This window comes from Rana temporaria, chromosome 2 (assembly GCF_905171775.1).
Source record: "Rana temporaria chromosome 2, aRanTem1.1, whole genome shotgun sequence".
NCBI classification, from domain to species: Eukaryota; Metazoa; Chordata; class Amphibia; order Anura; family Ranidae; genus Rana; species Rana temporaria.
In genome coordinates, this window is record NC_053490.1 from 354628411 (window position 1) to 354650970 (window position 22560).

The window sequence follows — 22560 nt, forward strand, 5'->3', positions numbered from 1 at the left end:
AGATAATGTAATTATTCCCATGGATAAGAGGCTCAAAAAAAAAAACCCCGACAGTCCAAATTTCAGATCCTCCCCTGGTTTAGTTGTAATATTGAACCATGCTGGTGCTCCTCCACCTGTCTCCCAAAACTCACCTCCCGGATCTTTTTATTAGGCACATAGGTTTAATGACCGCCTCCTTGTATCTGCGGAGTGTAGAAAAACGAATGGTCCACTGTACTCCACGATCCGGTATCCTGAAATAAGTAGCAAGAATAGGGGGAGGGGGGGGCGGTGGGGGATCGCTCCCGCCCAAGCCCAGCAAGAGAAGAAAGGCCACTATAGTGTAGTATTATTGGTAAAAAAAAATTAAAAAGTTTCCTCTCTTGTTTCTGTGTGTGGTCTTGGTCCATTCTCTTGTGGTGGTCTCCTGGGTGAGTAATTGGGATCTTGTGTTGATCTCTGGGGAGAGTGATCCTGTCTCTCCCTGTCCCAAAAAGGCTGTTGTGTTTCATAATGTGGTTGTTTTACATATGGTGGTTGGGTGTATTGATATTCTTGGTAATTTCTAATAGGGTCAAATCTATTAGTGGTGGTTATCGGAGTTCTGTTATAGGGACCATAGTACTCATGTGGTGGTGGTCCTCTATATTCTCGCTGTCCAGTGTCCACCATTATTTTCTTGCCACTGTGGTGGTCCTCTGTAATCCTTATAATTCCTACCGTTTTGTGGTCCATTGTTGTGTGGTTTCTTGTGTTTTTTAAAAGGCTTCTTCCACTGTTTTTTTGGAGTAGCTGGTAAATACTGACCGCCATAGTATGGCTCATACTGAGGTCTCGGGGGTTCTTGATAGTTCCCTCTCAGAGTATTACGTTCATAGGTCACTATGGGTTCTGATATTCTGACTTCTTTAACTGGCGTTGAATATGTGGAGCTTGGTTGTGTCGTGGGTTCCTGTTCAACCTTCTGCTGCCATTTGAAGACTTGGTTAGTTTTGTAGTCTCCTAAGTCTCTCCGATGTTTTTTTGCTTTTGGACTTCAAGGTCTTTCGCTATTAGGTCTTTATTTAATTGAACAGCCAATTTAAAAAAAAAAAATGTGAGCCTCTTATCTATGGGAATAATTACATTATCTATGTATTTTACTTTTTTGCATTTTTGAACCATTTTCATCACGGACATTTATGGTTAAGGAAGCACTTTATTATAGAGTAGTTGCATATAGCAACAGTTCACGTCTTGCACTTTATTATAGAGTCGTTACATTTAGCAACAGTTCACATTTATGTTTTAAGTCACTGTTTGATACAGGAGTACTTGTGCATATGTCATTTATATTTATTCATTTATTTATTCATTTATATTAATATTTATTTATATTATATTTGATTCTACACGTTTGTATTATACTGCTTGCTAAATTTATCAGCAACACGACACTTGGTGTCAGCACTAGTTATATGTATGTATTTACTTTAGCGCTAATAATTTATTTACACAATAGCTTGTAGACTAACTTTCAAACAGAACAAATATATACTTTTTTTTTTTTACCAAAGATATGTAGCAGTATACCTTTTGGCCAAAATTTAACAAGAAAAATTACTAATTTGCAAAATTTTATAACCCAAAACGAAGAAAATTGCATTTTTTTTCCAGTGTGCAAGTGGTTAAATGGGAAAATGATCTTCACAGTCTACTCCACTTCCCAATAGAAAACCGCCTTTAGATCAACTCTCTGAGCCACCTATTGTACTAGCCATGTGAAGTTGACGCTAAAGATTACCAATAGGTGGAACTAAACACCGGACTGGCAAAATTCCCTGCCTTGCGTTTCCCTCTATGCTGCCGGATTGGAGATCTTTTACACTCCCTCAGGTAATGCTCCAGTCTTACTAGTTTCTGGAACCAATTGTTTTAGTTAATATCCTTGTGCACAGGAACTTTAACTAAGCCATCTCCAGCCCTAGCCCTCTTGGAATAGATCTTCATCCTCCTATGCACCAAACGTCTGTTTCTCACATTTTACTTGCAGCCCGCTTAATACTTACAAACTTGAAATCGGCATTAGCTCATAACATCTGACGTGCTAAGAATGGTTGACCTATACATCATGTTGTGGATGTTTCTTCTGTCCAGGTGGCTCCAAAAATGTGATAGGCAGTCAGGAAATTAGATGCATAATTTATGTCCCTAGAAAGCTCATTGAATTTTTGGCCCCTCTGTGTGCCCAGGCTGTAAAAAAGTCTCACACGTGGTATCGCCACACTCAAGAAAAGTAGTAGAATGTGTATTTCTGAGTATGTCCATGCTGTTTGTTATAAATATCTTTTTGACAACTGTGGGTAAAATTTCTTTCCTACATTTTCAAGAAACTTTTCAAGACTCATTATGTCTTTCTGAAAACACCTTGGAGTATTTGCTTTCCAAAATGGGTTTCCATTGACCTGGTGCTCCAGGACCTCCAAGAATGTGATAGGTAGTCAGGAAATTAGATGCGCAATTCATGCCCCTGCATCTAGGCTGTGAAAAAGCCTCACACGTAGTATCCCCCCATATTCAGGGGGCATAGCAGAATGTGTTTTGGGGTGTAACTGGAAGTATGCATATGCTACTTGCGAGAAAAAATTACCACTTCAAAAAACTCACAATGCCTCTTACTTAATTACTGTGGGCTGTCAACTTTCCAAAAAGGGTAATTTAGGGGGTATTTGTACTGTTCTCTCCTGGCATGTTAGGGTCTCAAGGAAAAAAAACACTATTTCTTAGTTTGGGTTATTTGTACTAAAAAGAAAATGTAGCAGAATACATGTGTGCTTAATTTAATGAAGAAAGATTTATTTGCAAAATGTTATAACAAAAACTAAGAAATCGTGTGTTTTTCTTCAAATTATTTGGATTTTTTTCAGTTTTATATAAAAAAAAGAAAAAAAAATGCAGATTACATACCACCAAATGAAATTTCTGTCTCAAAAAAACGATAAAAATTTAATTTGGGCACAGTGTTGCATGCCTGAGTAATTATTGCTTAAAGTGACAGCGTAAAAAGATGAAAATTGGCCTGTATGGGAAGGGGGTTAAAGTGTCCAGACTTTAACTGGTTAATGGACACTATGGGGGAGGTTTACTAAAACTGGAGCGCACACAATCTGGTGCAACTGTGCATTAAAAAACAATCTTCTAACTTCAGCTTATTCAATTAAGCTTTGACAACGCAACCTAGAAGCAGATTCTTTATTCAATAATATTCCTACTTACTCGACCTCCATGTTCAGCAGTTCCACAAAGGCATTAAATGCCCCTGCTTCCAACAAAAGAAAGATGTTATGTCGCTGCCAGGTCTGGACCTCAGCTTCACAGCTACACTCCCCAAAAGTACCTACAAATATATTTAACATAACAATATCATAAGAAAGAATAACAGATGGGGGATTGAAAAGCACATATAGACACTTCAATGACTACTGCCTTACCTTGTGCTAGATATAGCAAAGCCCGGCACACCTTTAGTCGTTTTTCCCTGGCTGTGACTTCCAGTGCATCAAGAAGTCGCATAGTGCAAGTACGCTGTTGGGACACATCTAGCTCTATCCATTTTTTATCAGGTACTAGACACAAAAAAGCAAAAAAAAGGATATTTAGACATGTTTAAATCAACTAAATATTGCACACAAAAAAAAATCTAAAATGTATCCTAATTTTAGCATAACTCAAAGATACATACTGTTAAAAAAGCCAAGGGTATAGTCCTTAAAGTGGAGGTTCCATCAAAAAAACAATTTTGCTTTAAACTGTAGCTTACGACTAAAAAAGAAAATGCATGGAAATGCCTGTTGCTATGCGGTCCCACAAAATCTGCCTTTGAAACCACCTAGGATTCTGACATCATCTCCCTCTAATGCTCCTGGGAAATGTGTGTCATCATTTCCCAGGATGCAGTGCACTGTCCAATTATCACTCCCCATCCAAGACTTCCAGGAAGTAAGTGCCTGTAGGCTTCACAATGCCCACAAGCAAAATGACAACGGTGTAGATATAGTTTTAGAAACTATCTTTTTTGAATATATATGCGGATCGGCGGCGGATTGTAAAATAGTAAGTGACCAGACTTATATTCTAAAAACGCAGAATGAAAGGACATACATTTAAAAAATGCTAATTGTGGTTGGAACTCCGCTTTAATAAGATTTACAATCGGGCCTAGGCCTTTACCGTTATTTTAGCGGCGCTTTTTGGCAGCTAGCTGGGTGCTTTTAACCCCCAGCTAGCGGCTGAAAATGGGTTAAGACTTCTCACAGTGCGGCCGTCAAATCGCTTTGCTGGTGCTCTGGCAGTGCTGCCCATTTATTTCAGTGGCAGGGGCATTTTAAGAATGGTTTATTCACTGCTCCTGCAACGCCCCAAAGATGCTGCTTGCAGGACTTTTTTTTAACCCGTACTGCAAGCACCCAGGCTTTCACACTGGGGTAGCAGGGAAGGCATATTTCAGACCCTTTACAGTCACTATTTTTAGCCCTTTAGCGCCTGAAAAACGCCACGGTGTGAAAGTAGCCTTCAAGTTTTGGAGAGGCTGCTGGAACCACCAAGAACATCCATACAAAACCTTACTCTGCTTCTGGAGGCAAGGACTTTTTTGTTTGCTTATTGATGTAACCAATGAAGGAAGATTTTATGTTATTGTTCTGAATAATAGGGGTAAGCAATGTTTGTACACTTGTGGACCAACATGTCTGTGTAATGCCCCGTACACACCATCACTTTATGTGATGGAAAAAAATGAAGTTTTTAAAAACGTCACTTTAAATGACCGTGTGTGGGGGAAAACGTTGTTTTATGTCTTGTAAAAAACGTCAAAAAAAAAATTTAAGCATGCTTCAATTTTATGTGTCGTTTTTCAAAACGTCATTTTTTACTTCACAGAAATTGACCGTGTGTAGCAAAAAACGTAGTTTAAAACTACGTTTTTTCACCCGCGCATGCCCAGAAGCTACTTATGAAGCAAGCTTCAATGGAAAAACGTGGTGAACGTAACCTCGCTTTGCTAGAACATTGTGAGAAAAACGATGGTGTGTAGGCAACTTCGTCTTTGAAAATTGAAGTTTCAAAAACGTCATTTTTTAATTCACAGAAAATGTTGTTTTTTTTCATCACATAAAGTGATGGTGTGTACGGGGCATGAGTCTTCAAGTACACTTGAACTTTTATATTAAAAGTGATATTTAAGTCTTGTTTTTATATTTTTTTGCTTAAAAACAACAAACATGTTATATGGACCGGCTCTGTGCAGTGGTTTTTGCACAGAGCAGCCCAGAACCTCTCTTCTCAGGTCTCTCGAAGGCGCTCCTGGGCCCCTTCATCCTACTGAATGCCCCCAAAGCAAGCAGCTTGCTATGGGGGCACCCAAGCTAACCTGCTTGGCCCCGCCCCCTCTCCCCCCATTTGCTCACTGACATTGACAGCAGTGGAGTCATTGTGCCCACTGCTGTGTCTCAGACAATCAGGAGAGAGAGTCCTGAACAGCCAAGTGTCTTGTGCAACATCGCTGGATCGAAATGGGGCTCAGGTACTTAAAGGGTCACTAAAGGAAAACATTTTTTTTGCTGAAATGATTAAAAATAGATAAAAATCAATCATATAATGTGCCTCTAGTTTGACTTTCACTTTTAAACTGGTTTCATGTTTCTGTGAATTAGAGAGACCCACAGAACAAAAACAAACAAATCCAGGGCAGTGTTTTGTTTTTAAAATGAATCGGATTGGTTCTGAGGAGTTTTAGACACACAGCTTGGACCACAGTGAAAAGCTGCCATGAGATTTTTCATAAGGAGCCAGACAAGCAGGAAGTGTGGAGATCAGAGCAGAATTACAGCTACTTCAAAGCAAAAACGAACAATGAGGACATGAAACCAGGACTGCAGTAAGGTAAAGGAAGCTATTTAGCTAAAAAAAATAATTTCCTTTAGTGATCCTTTAAGGGGGCTGCAAGCACACAGGTTTTATTTTGATTTCATGCCTAGAAAGAAAGAAGATAAAAAAAAACTTCTGTCTTTAGAACCACTTTAAGATCTCTGCCATTTAATACCAAAGCCACACTACACATTAAAGTGGACCTAAATGCAAAAAGTAAACATTTTCTATATTATAGGGGGATATCTAGAATTGTTAATTATGCCTAAAAAGTGCCCTGAAAGATTTATGATTTGTCTTGACTTCATTTGGAAAAATAGCAGTGCACTTCAAGTGCCTACTGTGAAGTGCCTGTGACTGCTGGGTCTTAGGCCCCGTACTCACGACCAAACATGTCTGCTGAAACTGGTCCGCAGACCAGTTTCAGCAGACATGTTTGGCCGTGTGTTGGCCCGAGCGGACCATTTTGGGACGGATCAGACAGGTTTCCAGCGGACAACTGTTTCCCGGACTTGTTTTAAAACAGTCCGCTGGAAACCTGTCCGCCCGGACATGTACGGTCGTCTGTACAGACCTACCGTACATGTCCTGCCGCCCGCATCCCTCGCATGCGTCGAATGACTTCGACGCATGCGTGGAAGCATTTTTAAGGCGGCCCGCCCACGTCGCCGCGTCATTGTCGCGGCGACACCGCGTCATCGACGCGGCGACACCGCGGACACGCCCCGCGTAATGTTTACGCGCGGGCTTCTGTTCGATGGTGTGTATAGCCATCGAACAGAAGTCCCCGGGCAGTCCCCGGCCAGACATGTCCGATGGAAACGGTCTGCAGACCGTTTTCATCGGACATGTCCTGCCGTGAGTACTCGGCCTTACTGTTCTTGTTGCTGGAGGGAAAGCTGTAAGCAACCATCTCCCTACTTTATTCACTCTTGACTATTACCTTGCCAGTTATAAGATCACTAGTCATCAGAAGAGCAGTTTTAAATTAAAGGCAGCAAAGACCTGCCTCTGCTAAGATGAAGAACAATGCACAGTAACTTTGTAATGGGGAGACTATAAGCTGCAGCCCATATACAATATTGGTGACTTTTTTTTTGCCATCTTCTTGCCTGTGTTTACTAAGCATACATTTGCTGTTAAAATTATCTAATGCTTTCAATCTCGACACGTTTGGCCGTTTTTTTTTTTTTTTTATCTTGCATTATCAACATGGGAATCTTTTAATATGTATGCCTTTTAAAAAGTAGAGTTCCACCCTCTTTTACAAGTTTGCTGCATCCCCTGCAGGTCTGTCCCCTTATATAGATTCGGCATATATACATTTTTTATCTTAAAAATTCACTGTGCTATGTCACATTTACATATCCATTTCATGCTTCTGGCCGTGGCCTGAGCTTGTCATCCACGGGCCACTATGCCTCCTGGGAGAGGTTTGTCATCAATCCCAGGAGGCAACAGGCATCTGAAGAAGAGAGGAGCTCTAAGAAATCAGTGTGATGTTGGGGGTCCACCCCCAACATCACCCTGACACAGTTGGTTTCTGCATTCAGTTACATAGAGTGTAACCGAAACACAAATCAGCTCAGTGTGAAACTGCCACCTGCCAGTGCCAACCAGTGCCATGGACACAGACAGTGCCGTTCAGGGACACCTGCCAAAAAAAATTGGCTTAAAATATCGGCCGCAAACTTTTTAGGCATAATTAACAATGCCCACCTGCGCCAGCAGTACCACCAGTGCCACATGTGCCACCTGTGCCTACCTATGATCATCGTCTATCGGCTACCCCGATGGGGGGGGGGGGATGAAATTCGATGCAATGTGATGGGGCAATACGATTTGATGTGTGGTGGGTAGGGGTGCAACGGATCAAAAAACTCACGGTTCGGATCGTTCCTCGGATCAGAGTCACGGATCGGATCATTTTTCGGATCAGCAAAAAAAAAAAAAAAAAAAACACAAAACAAATGCCCACCATTGCAGCCTCACAGTGCCCCAAAATCGCAGCCTCACCAGGGCGGAGAAAGTGAAAGGGCGGCAGGATATGGAGGAAAATTAGAGCCACGGGGTCGCAGAACGGTAAAACACGTTGTAACAGCTGACATTGAAACTGTCTCCGCTCTGCTCGCACTCACACAGCCCCGCGCTGTGATAGACAGAACCAGTGTTGTGGAGTCGGAGTCGAGGAGTTGGAGGACATTTTGGGTACCTGGAGTTGGCAAACAATGCACCGACTCCAACTCCTACTAAATTTAGATTGGAATTAAAAAAGAGCAAGTTTAAATGTCCCAATTCACAAAAAAAGAGATTTTTAATACAGCTTACCTGTAAAATCTTTTTCTTGGAGTACATCACGGGACACAGAGCGGCATTCATTACTATATGGGTTATATGGAGTACCTTCAGGTGTAGACACTGGCAATCTCAAACAGGAAATGCCCCTCCCTATATAACCCCCTCCCATAGGAGGAGTACCTCAGTTTTGTAGCAAGCAGTATGCCTCCCAAAATGGTCCTCAAAAAAGAGGGGTGGGAGCTCTGTGTCCCGTGATGTACTCCAAGAAAAAGATTTTACAGGTAAGCTGTATTAAAAATCTCTTTTTCTTTATCGTACATCACGGGACACAGAGCGGCATTCATTACTATATGGGATGTCCCAAAGCAATGCTTACAATGAGGGGAGGGAGAACATCTCCAAGACAAAAGGATTTATTTTAGAGATATACTCAAATCATAATAAATCCAACTTAGTTGAGAAAAATAAAATTTTTAAATTTAACTCGAACAAGAGGAGCCCCCGGAATCCGAGGGTCTCAAACTGCAGCCTGCAGCACTGCCTGCCCGAAGGCAGTATCAGTATTCCTTCTTACGTCCAACTTGTAGAATTTTGTAAACGTGTGGACAGAAGACCAGGTTGCCGCCTTGCAAACTTGAGCCATAGAGATCTGGTGGTGTGCTGCCCAGGAGGCGCCCATGGCTCTAGTAGAATGAGCCTTTAATGATACTGGAGGAGGCAACCCTTTCAAGCCGTAGGCCTGAGTGATTAATTGCTTAATCCACCTAGAAATGGTGGACTTTGCAGCTGCCTGCCCCCTCTTGGGCCCATCCGGTAGAATGAACAGCACATCTGTCTTCCGGATCTTCTTTGTAGCTTTAAGATAGGCCTTCATGGCCCTGACAATATCCAAGGTATGCAGCAACCCTTCCTTTCTGGAAGTAGGTTTAGGGAAGAAGGATGGTAATACCAAATCCTGGTTCAAATGAAAACTGGATATGACCTTCGGAAGGAAGGAAGGATGAGGGCGGAGAACGACCCTGTCCTTATGAAAAACAAGATATGGTTCCTTACAGGATAAGGCTGCCAGCTCCGAAACTTTTCTTGCGGAAACTATGGCAACCAAAAATACTAACTTCCTTGTCAGTAGAACCAAAGGAATATCAGCCAACGGCTCAAACGGTTGTTTCTGTAACTTGACAGAACAAGATTTAAATCCCACGGACAAAGCGGGGATTTAACTGGAGGTCTAATACGTAAGACCCCTTGAAGGAAGGTCTTAACCAGCGAGTGGGTGGCCAGCGGCCGCTGAAACCACACTGACAGAGCAGAAATCTGTCCTTTGATTGTGCTTAATGCCAATCCTTTATCCACTCCTAGCTGGAGAAAACTTAATACTCTATCGATGGTAAATTTGCGAGAAGCCATCGCTTGGACTCACACCAGCCTACATAGGCCTTCCAGACCCTGTAATAAATCACCCTAGAGACCGGTTTCCTGGCTCTGATTAGGGTAGAGATTACTTTCTGAGACAGACCTCTACCCCTGAGAATCAGGGATTCAGCTTCCAGGCCGTCAAATTTAGATGCCGTAAGGCAGGGTGGAGGATCGGACCTTGCGATAGCAGGTCTGGCCGTAGAGGAAGAGTCCACGGGTCTCCCACTACCATCCTTAAGATTAGTGAGTACCATGCTCTTCTGGGCCATGCTGGAGCTACCAGGATGACTGGTATGTGCTCCACCCGGATCCTGCGCAGCAGGCGGGGTAGTAACTGGAGCGGGGGAAACGCATAAAGAAGTTTGAACTGATGCCAAGGGCAAACCAACGCATCGGTTCCGCAGGCCATCGGATCCCTTGAGCGGGACATGAACCTGTCTAGTTTCTTGTTGAGTCTCGATGCCATGATATCCACGTCCGGCACTCCCCATCTTTGGCAGAGTGCTTGAAAGACTAGTGGATGCAGAGACCATTCCCCCGGCCATAGAGTCTGGCGGCTTAAGAAGTCCGCCTGAAAGTTGTCCACTCCTGGAATGAATATTGCCGATATGCAGGGCACATGAGCCTCTGCCCATAGAAGAATCAAGCTCACCTCTCTCTGAGCGGCTTGACTCCTGGTTCCCCCTTGGTGATTTATGTATGCCACGCCGTGGCATTGTCTGATTGAATTCTCACCGGGAACCCCTGCAATTTTGACGTCCAAGCCCTGAGGGCTAGTCGAGCAGCTCTGAGCTCCAAGATGTTGATGGGCAACTGCTTCTCTGGCTTTGCCCAAGTACCTTGGCGAGTGCAACCATCCAAAATTGCTCCCCAGCCCGTCAGGCTGGCGTCTGTGGTCACTATCTTCCAAGCCACTGGGCTGAAAGACCTCCCCTTCAGTAGATTCTGAGGGTCTAACCACCAACACAGACTTTGTCGGACTCTTGATGAGAGCGGCAACGGGATATCCAAGGCCTGTGGCCTTCTGCTCCATGCTGACAGGATGGCTGCCTGTAGGATGCGAGTGTGGCTCTGGGCGTATGGTACCGCCTCGAATGTGGCCACCATCTTGCCTAGTAACCTCATACATAGGCGAATAGTCGGTTCTTTCTTGCTTAGAACCAGTAGGATTAATTCCTTGATGGCTTTTACCTTCCTCAGAGGTAGGAACACTCGTTGTTCTGTGTCTAATCTCATGCCGAGATATTCCAACTACTTTGTGGGCTGGAAAGCTGACTTTTCTCGATTTAGGACCCAGCCGAACCTCTCGAGGTATTGGACCGTGAGGGCCACTGCTCGCTCCAAGCCGGGAGACGAGTGATCTATGACTAGGAGGTCGTCCAGGTATGCTAGGATCGTGACCCCTTGGATCCTTAGTTTGGCTAGGATTGGAGCTAGGACCTTCGTGAACACCCGGGGGGCCGTAGCCAACCCGAAGGGAAGCGCCACGAATTGGAAGTGACGCGAAGCCACCATGAAGCGTAGATATCTTTGATGTGGCTGATAAATTGGAACATGAAGGTAGGCATCCTTTATGTCTATGGACGCCATGAAGTCGTCCTTCTGGAGTGTGGCAGCTGCTGACCGCACGGATTCCATCCGAAATGAGCGGATCTTTAGATATGCATTTACCATCTTTAGGTCCAAAATTGGCCTGACATCTCCCTTGGATTTTGGGATGATGAATAGGTTGGAGTAGAAACCCAGCCCCTGTTCCAGGACTGGTACCTCTACTATTACTTCCTGGGAAAGTAGATGATCTAATGCCGATCTTAATGCGGCTCCCTTTTCCGGATCGTTTGGAATCCTCGACTTCTGGAAATGAGGAGGAGGAAACCTTAGGAAATCTAATTTGTAGCCTGTGGCCACGGAAGACCGTACCCACTCGTCGGGAATGCTGGCTTCCCAAATCTCTGAAAAGAGTCGCAGCCTTCCCCCCACCTTCGTTTTTTGGGGGCGCCCCTTCATAAGGTTGGCTTGGGGGCTGGTTTTGCTGGTTTGCGAAACCACTGCCTTTTGCCTCTAACAGCCTGTCCTTGTGATCTGCTGTTGAAGCCGAAGTTTGCTTTTGCAGGAGGCCGTCGATACTGCTTGGCATTAGAGGGCCCCTGCCCAGGGGAATACTGTCGTTTAAACGCAGGTCCCTGAACCTTCTTCTTAGTTGGCAAGAGAGTACTCTTGCCGTTTGAAATGGTCTGAATGTATTTATCTAGGTCTTCTCCGAAGAGTCGTCCTCCATGGAAGGGGAACCCTACCAGGAGCTTCTTGCATGGGGGCTCAGCCTCCCAGCTTTTTAACCATAAGAGTCTTCTCATATGGATAAGGGATAACGATAAACGTGACGCTTGCTGGATAGAATCCTTGATTGCGTCTACCGTAAAACATATGGCCTTAGGGACATCCGAAAATTTTTCTGCCTGCTGGGCCGGAATAAGTTTAAGCATCTGCTTAAATTGATCCGATAATGCTTGAGCGACCCCAATCGCAGCCACAGCTGGCTGTACTACTGCCCCTGCAGTAGTGAAGGAGTTCTTAAGTAGTGCTTCCAAGCGCTTATCAACTGGATCCTTGAACACCTGTATGTTTTCTACAGGGCATGTTAACGATCTGTTAACACATGAGATGGCTGCGTCCACTGCAGGAGTAGCCCATCTTTTGGAAAATTTTTCTTCCATAGGATATAGGACAGAGAACCTTTTAGGTGGTAAGAAGATCTTATCTGGCTTGTTCCAATCTTGGAACAAAATTCCCTCTAATAGAGGATGGATCGGAAACACAGCATTGCTTTGAGGCGCCCTCAGTGAGCCCAAAGCTGAAACCGTCGATACCTGGAGATCTGGTACTGGCAAGTTGAATGCCCTATGGACCAAGTCCGACAATCCTTGAATCCACCAGCTCTCCCTCAGGGAGACTGCCCCAGACTCCTCTGTATCCGGGTCTTCGATCCCTGAACCTACTTGGTCCTTGTCCAAGAGGTCGTCCAATTCCCCTGAGGAAAGGACCTCCTCTTCTGAGGGTCCGCGCTCGGGCGACGGAGATCTATTCCGCTTACTGCCCCGCATAGCTGCGGCTATCATTTTTCCCATGCTTTTCTGCATCTCTTTTAAAGAGGTGAGTAATACCTCCTCCGTGACCATCTTAGGGTTGGACTGACCCGCGTCAGCTCCAGCCCCCGGATGCCATGGTACAATACCGAGGTACACCTGCTACCTATTGGTATTTGGAACTATAAAAGTTAATTGTCCAAACACCTGTTTGGGGGATAAAAAAATGCTTCCTCTCCCCTAGATGACTTTTTTTTTTTTTTTTTTTCGTTTTTGTTTCAAATCCAGGAAAGAAAAAACATTCTGTCCCCCTGAGTAGTATTGCAAAGAAAAACTATGAGATGGAAAAGAAACAGCCTATTTCTAGGCTTGAAAAAACAGTCCTCTGAAGACTGCAATATCCTTTCTGGCCACTGTGTGTCCTCGGCGCCCCGTGCTGCCGCTCTGGTCTTTCTCCTCAGTTCCAAAGTATTGAATGGAACAAACAAGGAAGGGCCGCCCCTTCCTTTAAGCCACTGACCCGCCCTTCCCCCCCAGCAATCTCAAACAGGAAATGCCCCTCCCGACAGGGGGAGGGGGGGGGATTTTGGGAGGAAGGGACCTCTCTGTTCCAGCAAACTGCAGCCTGCAGCCTGGAACCATGAGGAGGTCAGCGTATTGCCTGCTTGCAGGCTCTGAGGAGGAAGACTGAATGGAGCATCGCCTGGAGGCCTGCAGGTAAGCAAAGCTCTCTGACACACACATATATTTTTATATAACACAGGCCCCACTCAATGCTTTTCCAACACTACAAGGGAGGTCACATCTTATGGGGAATAATACATAGAGAGCCATCCTATCTTTATGATATGTGACTAGTTTGCCAGATGCAGTGCATAACTTTAGGCATGTCCCCTGTGACCCCCCAGAAAAAAACCTGCTAAGAACCAAGTTCCGCAAGTTTTCCCCTCACTTACCTGCTCCATGCCGCAGGACTTTGCCAAGCAAGAGGCCCAATCTTCCCCCATCTCCGTGGGGATGTCTAGACCTTCAGGCCCTGGGTTCCTATGAAGGATCCACTGTCCTGGGCCCATATAGCACCCTGGCAACAGAAAACTTTAGGTACCCAAAGGTTTCTAAGTTCTGGGCCCAGGGTCCAGCTCTCTAAAAAGAAAAGCATTATGGGCTATACCCCAAGGGTTTGGGGTCCGGTTACTGACCACTTTAGCGCTGAGGCTTTTTTGGACAGAACCGGTAGCTCACCTAATCCCAAGGATGCGGAGGCAAGCTAAACCATGACTAACACCTAAGACACTGGCGTAAAAACTGAGGTACTCCTCCTATGGGAGGGGGTTATATAGGGAGGGGCATTTCCTGTTTGAGATTGCCAGTGTCTACACCTGAAGGTACTCCATATAACCCATATAGTAATGAATGCCGCTCTGTGTCCCGTGATGTACGATAAAGAAAGTTATAATTAACCACTTCCCGACGGCCGTACGACTATATACGGCCGCGGGGTTGTTCTACTTCTCTGGGGCGCCGTCATTTGACATCCGCCCCTTTCCGCGTACCCCACACGCGCAGCGGGGAACTTCTGTTCTGGCCGTGTCCCTTGGACACAGCCAATAACAGATCGCGGTAAATAGCCAATCACAGCGGCTATTTACAGTGTGATCTGTGCGGCCAATGAGAGATGATCTCAAATGTAAACATATGAGATCATCTCTCATTGCCGACTCTCCCTCCTCACACAGACAGCGCGTGAGAAGAGAGATACAATCTGTGAGCGAAAAAAGTTAGTGTTGAAAAACGGTCCCCAATCAGTCCCCAATCAGTGCCACCAGTGCCCACTTGTGCCACCAGTGCCCACCTGTGATCAGTACCGTCTCAGTGCGTATCAGTGCCCACCTGTGCCAGCAGTACCACCAGTGCCACATGTGCCTACCTATGATCATTGCCCACCTGTGATCAGTGCACATCAGTGCGTATCAGTGCCCACCAGTACCACCTGTGCCACCAGTGCCCACCTGTGATCAGTGCCCACCTGCCGCCCCAGTGCACATCAGTGCGTATCAGTGCACATCAGTGCGTATCAGTGCCCACCTGTGCCACCAGTACCACCAGTGCCCACCTGTGATCAGTGCCGCCTCAGTGCACATCAGTGCGTATCAGTGCCCACCTGTGATCAGTGCCCACCTGCCACCTCAGTGCACATCAGCGCGTATCAGTGCACATCAGTGTGTATCAGTGCCCACCTGTGCCCACCTGTGATCAGTGCACATCAGTGCGTATCAGTGCCCACCAGTACCCACCTGTGATCAGTGCCCACCTGCCACCTCAGTGCACATTTGTGCCACACACCTGTGAAGTCGCCAGCAACAATGTCAAAACATTGCTATTCCGCCGAGCAGGCATATGCAATTATTTCAGCGGCTGACGAGAGCAACGGGGAGCTCTCTTCTTCCGATTCCCATTTGGATTCCGATTCGGTCGTAGACTATGAACCAGTCTACAGCAGTGGAACAGCGACAGGCTCAGAGGGGGAAGATAGTCAGCCCGCCAAAAGAAGGCGCTCTGGTGAGGAGGCAGTGGCATCCACCAGCACCGTCATACCATCCACCAGCACCGTCGTGCCATCCACCAGCACCGTCGTGCCATCCACCAGCACCGTCGTGCCATCCACCAGCACCGTCGTGCCATCCACCAGCACCGTCGTGCCATCCACCAGCACCGTCGTGCCATCCACAGATACCGTCGTGCCATCCACAGATACCGAAGTGCCATCCACCAGCACCGAAGTGCCATCCACCAGCACCGAAGTGCCATCCACCAGCACCGAAGTGCCATCCACAAATACCGAAGTGCCATCCACCAGCACCGCAGTACCTCGGCAGCAAAGGCCAAGGACCCATGCAAGCCTTCCCTATGCCCTTCAGTACCCCTTGTGGCTTCCTCCAAATTCCGGAAAAGCCAACATTCCCCCTTTCACTGCCCAGCCAGGAGTCCAGGTGGACACGGAAATTTTTTCCCCAATTCATTTTTTTTTATTTTTAACGGAAGAACTGCTATCTAGCATTGTGGCCCAGTGCAACTTATATGCCCAAGAATTCATTTCCAACAATCCCACATCGTCTTATGCCCGTCCCTTCCAGTGGAGAGACCCAACAGTGGAGGAGTTCAGGATTTTTTTAGGCCTCACCTTTTGCATGGGACTCAACCCAAAAAATGAAAAGCATTCCTTTTGGTCCAAACGCCCCATTTATCATATGCCAATCTTTTCTGCAACAATGCCCAGATCCTGATATTTCATGACCACTTCAACGATAATACCCAGTGCCTTCCCCAAAATCACCCAAATTTTTACAGGCTTTTCAAAATTCGCCCCTTATTAAATAATTTTTCTGAATTATTCCCCCAAATATATACCCCGGAACAACACATATGTGTAGACGAGTCCCTCGTTAAATTTTGTGGCCGACTGAAAATATAGCAGTTTATTCCCAGCAAAAGAGCCCGCTATGGGGTGAAGGTTTATAAACTTTGTGAACGAGCCACAGGGTACCTATATTCGTTCTTGGTCTACGAAGGGAAGGACACCCAGCTGAATCCCCCCGATTTCCCAGACTACTTGGGAACAAGTGGAAAAGTGGTTTGGCAACTTATCACCCCCCTCCTGGATAAAGGATACCACCTGTACGTCGACAACTTTTATACCTCTTTTCCCCTGTTCCACAACCTTCATCGGAAGCAGACCCTGGCTTGTGGCACAACAAGAAAGAACAGGAAAGGCCTTCCTCAAAGCCTTTTGAATAAGAAGCTGAGGAAAGGGGAATCGGCAAGTCTGCGCAACAAGGAGGTTCTTGCAGTGAAGTGGAAGGACAGAAGAGACGTATACATGTTGTCCTCCATCCACAACAATTCGTTTGTAGAAACCCGCAGAAGGCGTGGCACCACCATCCAAAAGCCAACATGTATCCGGGACATGTTGGGGGGTCGATTTCAATGACCAAATGTTGGAACCATACCTTGCCACAAGACGCACGTACCATTGGTACAAAAAAGTAGCTATTTATTTTTTTCAATTGGCCGTATACAATTCCTATATAATTTATCGTAAGTCCACCCAAAACCCCCTACCCTTCCTTGGCTACCAGGAGGAAATCACCACTTCCCTGATATTCCCAAACGACCTACCCCAAAACATTCGATCAGATATTCTAAGTCGACTCTCCGAACGCCATTTCCCGGATAAGGTCCCTCCCACAGCATCAGGCCGACGAGCTCAAAAAAGATGCAAGGTGTGTGCCAGTGAAGGAGTCAGACGAGACACATCTTACTATTGTGCCGATTGTCCTTCCCAACCAGGCCTCTGTGTAACTGACTGTTTTCGACGTTAGCATACTAAACTAAATTATTAGTTTAGTATGGTAAACGTAATCCTCCGTTCCTGCCTTTACACACCTATACACCCCTTATGCCACTGCCTGCCCTGTAACTGACCCCGGCTTGTTTGTCGACCACGATTCTGCCCAACGATTTTGTAATACCTCTGCCTGATTTGGAATTGACCCTGGACTGTTTTTCGACCATTCTTCTGCCCAACGATTCTGTAATGCCTCTGCCTGATCTGGAACTGACCTCGGACTGTTTGACCATGTTTTTGCCTGCCTCATGGACTGATCTTCTACCCTGCTACTGGACTAGTGGGATTCAACACAGGGGTCTCACATATGTTAGGGGCTCCAGAAAAGTTTTTCTGGATGAAGAAAACATTTTTTTTGTTATTTCATCCTAGATTAGGGTCTGGTTGCCCGGAGGCTTCAAAGAGATTTGGGTGGGAGAAGCCTCTACCCCATCCCCATTCTGTCCTGAACAAGGACCACCTGCTGCCTGTAGGACCTATGCCATCATGCCTCTGCCTGTTGCATGAACTGACCACCTGCACTAACCCTGACGGGACAGTATCCCTGCCTGGACGTTGCTGACCAAGTCCCTGCCTGCTGCCTGGACCAGTGCTATCCTGCTGTGTAGAACTGCAATACCATTACCACAGGTAATCTTTTGTTTTTTTACACTTTGCTCAGCATAATGTATTTTGGGATGTAATTCTTGGTATGTGCATGCTATGTGTCTCTGGAACACCTGACGGTGTTCCTTACATGTTGGATCTCTGTATGTGGTCAGGCTGTGTAGAAGTCTCGCACATGTGGTATCGTTATGTACATGCTATGTGTTGGAAATATCTTATCAATGGGCAACTTTGTGTAAAAAAAAAAAGTGTTTATTTTTTTTCCAGCAGTTTTTGGAATATGTGGAAAAAAAATGAACCGTTCAAAAGACTCATTATGCCTCATAGATTATACGTTGGGGTGTTAGCTTTCCAAAATGGGGTCATTGTGTGGGTAATTCCATTGTCCTGGTGTTCCAGGGCCTTCAAAATTGTAATAGGTTGTCAACTAGTTAGATGTGCAATTTATGCTCCTACAACCCCTGATGGCGCTCCCTGCATGTTGGGCCTCCGTATGTGGCCAGGCAGTAAAAAAGTCTCACACATGGGGTATCGTTTTACTCAGGAGTAGCATAATATATTTTGGGTTGTCATTTTGTGGTATGCACATGCCATGTGAGAGAAATAAGCTATTACAATGACAATTTTAAGAAATTTTTTAAATGAAAAATAAAAATCTTAATTTTGCAAAGTATTCTGGGAAAAAATTACAACTTCAAATAACTCACCATGCCTATTACTAAATACATTGGAATGTCAACTTTGCAAAAAGGGGTTATTTGGGGGGCATTTGTACTTTCCTGGCTTGTTAGGTTCTCAAGAAATGAGATAGTCCTTCAGTACATCAGGTCTGATCAGATGTGAAATTTTTTATGATTTGCACTATAGCTTGTAGACACAAACTTTCACACAGATCAAAAAATGTGGGTTATTTTTATCAAAGACATGTAGCAGTATAAATTGTGGCCAAAATTTATGAAGAAAAATTAATAATTTGCAAAATTTTATCACAAACTAAGAAAAAAAACATTTTTTTTTTTCAAAATTTTCGGTCTTTTGACTGAGTAATTCTCATTCAAAGTGTGAGCGCTGAAAGCTGAAAATTGGTCTGGTCAGGAGGGGTGTTTAAGCGCCCAGTAAGGAAGTGGTTAATGACTTCTCTACTGTAAGAATAGAGACCAATGCATGCAGTGCCTCATGTAACCGCAAAACGAACATGTTAAGTGACCGTGAAGAAGCATGCTTTTCATGTGCTTCACTATATGGCACGCAACGCACAATTAGGAGCGGCAATACTTAAACTTTCCATAGTGTTGTGTTCTGCTGTTACAGGGAACGCAGCGCCCATGGGTAACCTAGCGTCTCACTGATAAGGGATTAAGTAAATATGTTTTTTGCAGGACTAGAGACACTTGTATAAGTGAAGGGAATGGAGGGTCAATAGTTCAAGACTGAAGCTGTAAACCATTGGAAAAACTGCTGTCATTGAGCTAAGGCTATAAAAACTTGTAAACTCAGATTGTTAGCTTAAACTTTAAACATGACTATAGGATTATACTAGGGAAATCATGTTTTATAATAAATGCCCCTTCCTGGATCCTCCCACTGCCCTATCTTCAGCAGCAGATCATCACACAAAAAGGAGAAGGCAGCAGCTTCTGCCCAACTACCTCTCTCTGCTAAAAGAGCTTAGAAGAACTTGGTGGAACAGCTTCTTGGATTCAACTGTTTATTTTAAAACCTGCATGCCTGCTTGTCTGTATGAGGGAAGACATGTGTACATGTTTCTGGAAGAAACAGTCTATCCTAGGTTTGTAAGTGTGGTGCAGGAATGTATGAATGTTTATGTATTGTGCAGATTGTTTATATGCTCTGAGTACTAAAATGTAGGCTCTGTGTTGTGTGTGTGTGTGTGGACAAAGTACAAGTCTGTGCATGTTTTTCTGTATAGGACAAATCATGTCTAGGTTTAGTGCTGGGATATATAGCTTATTCGTTTGTATAAAGCCACCATGTACATACAACTTACAAGACTGTGTATGTTGATATTAAAAATCTAATTATATGGGGGCGCATGCGCGAGGCTCACGATGGAGGACGTGTCCCGTTAGAGCTCCGCACCCTCCGCCACATCATTGGGACTTCATAAGCGCTCTGGACCGATCTGCAACCCCGTTTTTTCGAGCACCCCCCTCCGGAATAGACACCGATCCATCCGGGATGGTTTTAACCGGTCACCGCGGCAAAATGAAGCCGAAACCCATTAAAGAAGCTCTGGCCCGCGCCTCCTCTAAAATGGCGGCGAAGGCCCTAGCCAGACAACAGGCCGCATCCCTGGACGAATCTGCACAGGCTGATAGTGGGGAAGAAGACTGCGCGGAATCTTACACCAGCGGTTCCCCTACCCATCCGGCACCAGGTATGTCTCAATCGGACTTCCTTAAACACATGGAATCTATGTTACAAAAAGCCCTTAAAGCCACATCAGACCAAATTATCAACAGACTATCCCGTGAAATCAGGGAGCTAGGCCAGAGGACATCTGACCTGGAGACCAGGGTAGACGACTTGGAACTCACCTTACAAGAACAGGCCCAGGAGCAGGCAGCCTTGCGTGATGAAAATGCCACACTCCTCTCACGTTTAGAGGATGCGGAAAATCGCTCCCGCAGGTCGAAATCTACGCATCCGTGGTATCCCTGAAACTGTTGACGATCTGCAATCTTTTTCTACGGCTTTATTCCAAGAACTTTCAGCATCCTCTATACCGATCGAACGGCTGGAATTCGATCGAATCCACAGGGCTCTTACCCGACGCCAACAGGACGGTCCCCCCCCGGGACATTATAGTTAAACTACACTTCTTCCGCACTAAAGAACAGCTGCTTGCTGCTGCCCGCAATAAAGACACCCTCCTATTTCAGGGCCATACTTACCAGCTGTTTTCTGACCTGGCTCCCCTTACCATCGCTAAACGACGTGCCATGAAACCACAGCTACAAGTACTAATGCAAAATCACTTGAAATACACCTGGCGCTTTCCTTTTGCTTTGCAGTTCTCTTACCTGGGTCAACAACACTCATGTACAACTCCAGAATCCCTTCAACGTCTCTTGGAATCACTTCACCTGGTTGCTCCTGCACAATCCTCAGAGACTAACTTACCCCATACACCAGCTCGCGACGCTGCTCGTCAGTATGGATCCACCCCACAAAGACCCTACCCGGGTCCGTCCTCTGTGCGGAAAGGAACCCCGGCCCATACTCCAAAATCCGGTTTGCCTGGCCGACAACTACACTCACCTCGCTGAGTTTATTCAACTAACTTTTTCTTTTTGCAGATTTCTACAATGCCCCCTTGGTGTCACAGATGGCCTTCCCGGCGGACGTGATCGAATTGCATGGAACTTTTGCTCCATCTCGCTTTATCTACAGACGATCCCTCATCTGAGACACCCGGGGCATGCCTGCTTTAGCTCCATCCCTCCACACTGAGGGGATTGTTACATTCCACCGTTACCCCCGGAGGTTGCTAAAGTCCAGTCCTACACTTTTCTAATGTTTACTTTTCGTTTAAATTTTATTATTTTTTTTTGTTGTTTATTTTGTTCCTTATATTAAGATGATATCACAGACAGTCTGAGAGGACTTATTCCTCTCTGCTCTCCAACTCTACCAAAGTGATTGAAATTTAGGATGTAACTGGGTTGATCTCTGCCCATACCACTTTGGGTGCGGGCTGACATTGACCCATGTCTGTCATATGACATGGATAACCTCAGATGATATCTATAGTTTTGAGGGTGGGATGCTGTTGTTTTGCTGCTGCTATATGCACTTTAACCCCCCTCTCCCTTTAGAAGCCCTCTTTCCTCCCCCTTCCTTCCCCCCCCCCTCCCTGACCCTTTCCTCTTTACTCTCCTCCACTAAGCCCCATATCCCCCCACTCACTTTCTCTTTCTCCCCCCCTTACCCAACCTCCCTTTCTATTCCCTCCCCTCCTTTTATCTCTCCTTACCATTCCCTAACTTTCCTTTCTGTTCTTCCTTCCCCATTCCACCCAGTCATCTCACTTTCCCTTCCCTTCCCTAGTACACTCCCCCCCCCCTCCCCATGATTTTGGCTTCTTATGTTGTTTACTGCATTCCTAGGGATTCCCCCAACTTGGGCTTCCTGTTAAAATTTTCTATACAAGTTGAGCGGCTATATTCAGCCTTCTTAGTTTAGCTGTTATCTACACTGAAATTCTAGTCCTACTTGCAGAAACGTGATGCTGCACATAGAGTTTTTATTGACTAGACTGTCTGTTATAACCTGATTTGTGTAATATACTATGCATCTCCCATTTGTGGCGGAGAGTCGTCACTGCTCCCCCCTTTCCACGGTTCACCCACCCACGGGCCAGCTGGCTTGCCCCTGTGTTGGTGTACTATTTAGTCGGGCAATAGAGTTATGCTCTTACCCTTCCCTATGTCTACTTATTTGCCCTACATGATTGCTTTTACTCTCTTCTCTCCCCTTTTTTGTTTCTCTTTCCCTCTCTTTCTTCTCTTTTCCTCAGGCCGGCTGGGTCGCGTGGCCCTGGTGATCTCATCAAGCTATCCTACAACTGCTCCCAAATGGCCCCCTTGAATGTGCTCTCACTAAATGTGAAAGGTCTCAACTCGCCTAACAAGAGAGTCAAGGCCTTCCAGACTTTTGCTACTTTAAAAGCAGGTATAGTGGCTCTCCAAGAAACACATTTTTCAGCTCACAACACCCCCAAATTTTTTAGCTCACGATACCCTCAGGTGTATACTGCCTCAGCCTCCACGAAACATCATGGTGTCTTGATTGCATTACATCACACTCTCCCTTTTATTGTAAATTCTGAAATCAAGGACCCAG

At 45.4% G+C, this 22560-nt stretch overlaps 1 protein-coding gene across 2 annotated transcripts in view; it reads right to left on the reverse strand.

Moving 5' to 3' along the window:
* The window catches only part of STRIP1 (striatin interacting protein 1), a 788574-nt gene that overhangs the window by 458975 nt on the left and 307039 nt on the right, over positions 1–22560 (reverse strand). For both annotated transcript variants that reach the window (XR_005747039.1, XM_040337599.1), the window contains exons 4-5: positions 3453–3587; positions 3238–3358 (exon numbers count right to left, since the gene is read on the reverse strand). Coding sequence is in view for 1 of the 2 variants with exons in the window: in XM_040337599.1 (XP_040193533.1) it covers positions 3238–3358; positions 3453–3587 (256 nt within the window). In the remaining variant the exon portion in view is untranslated. The remainder of the gene's footprint in view (positions 1–3237; positions 3359–3452; positions 3588–22560) is intronic.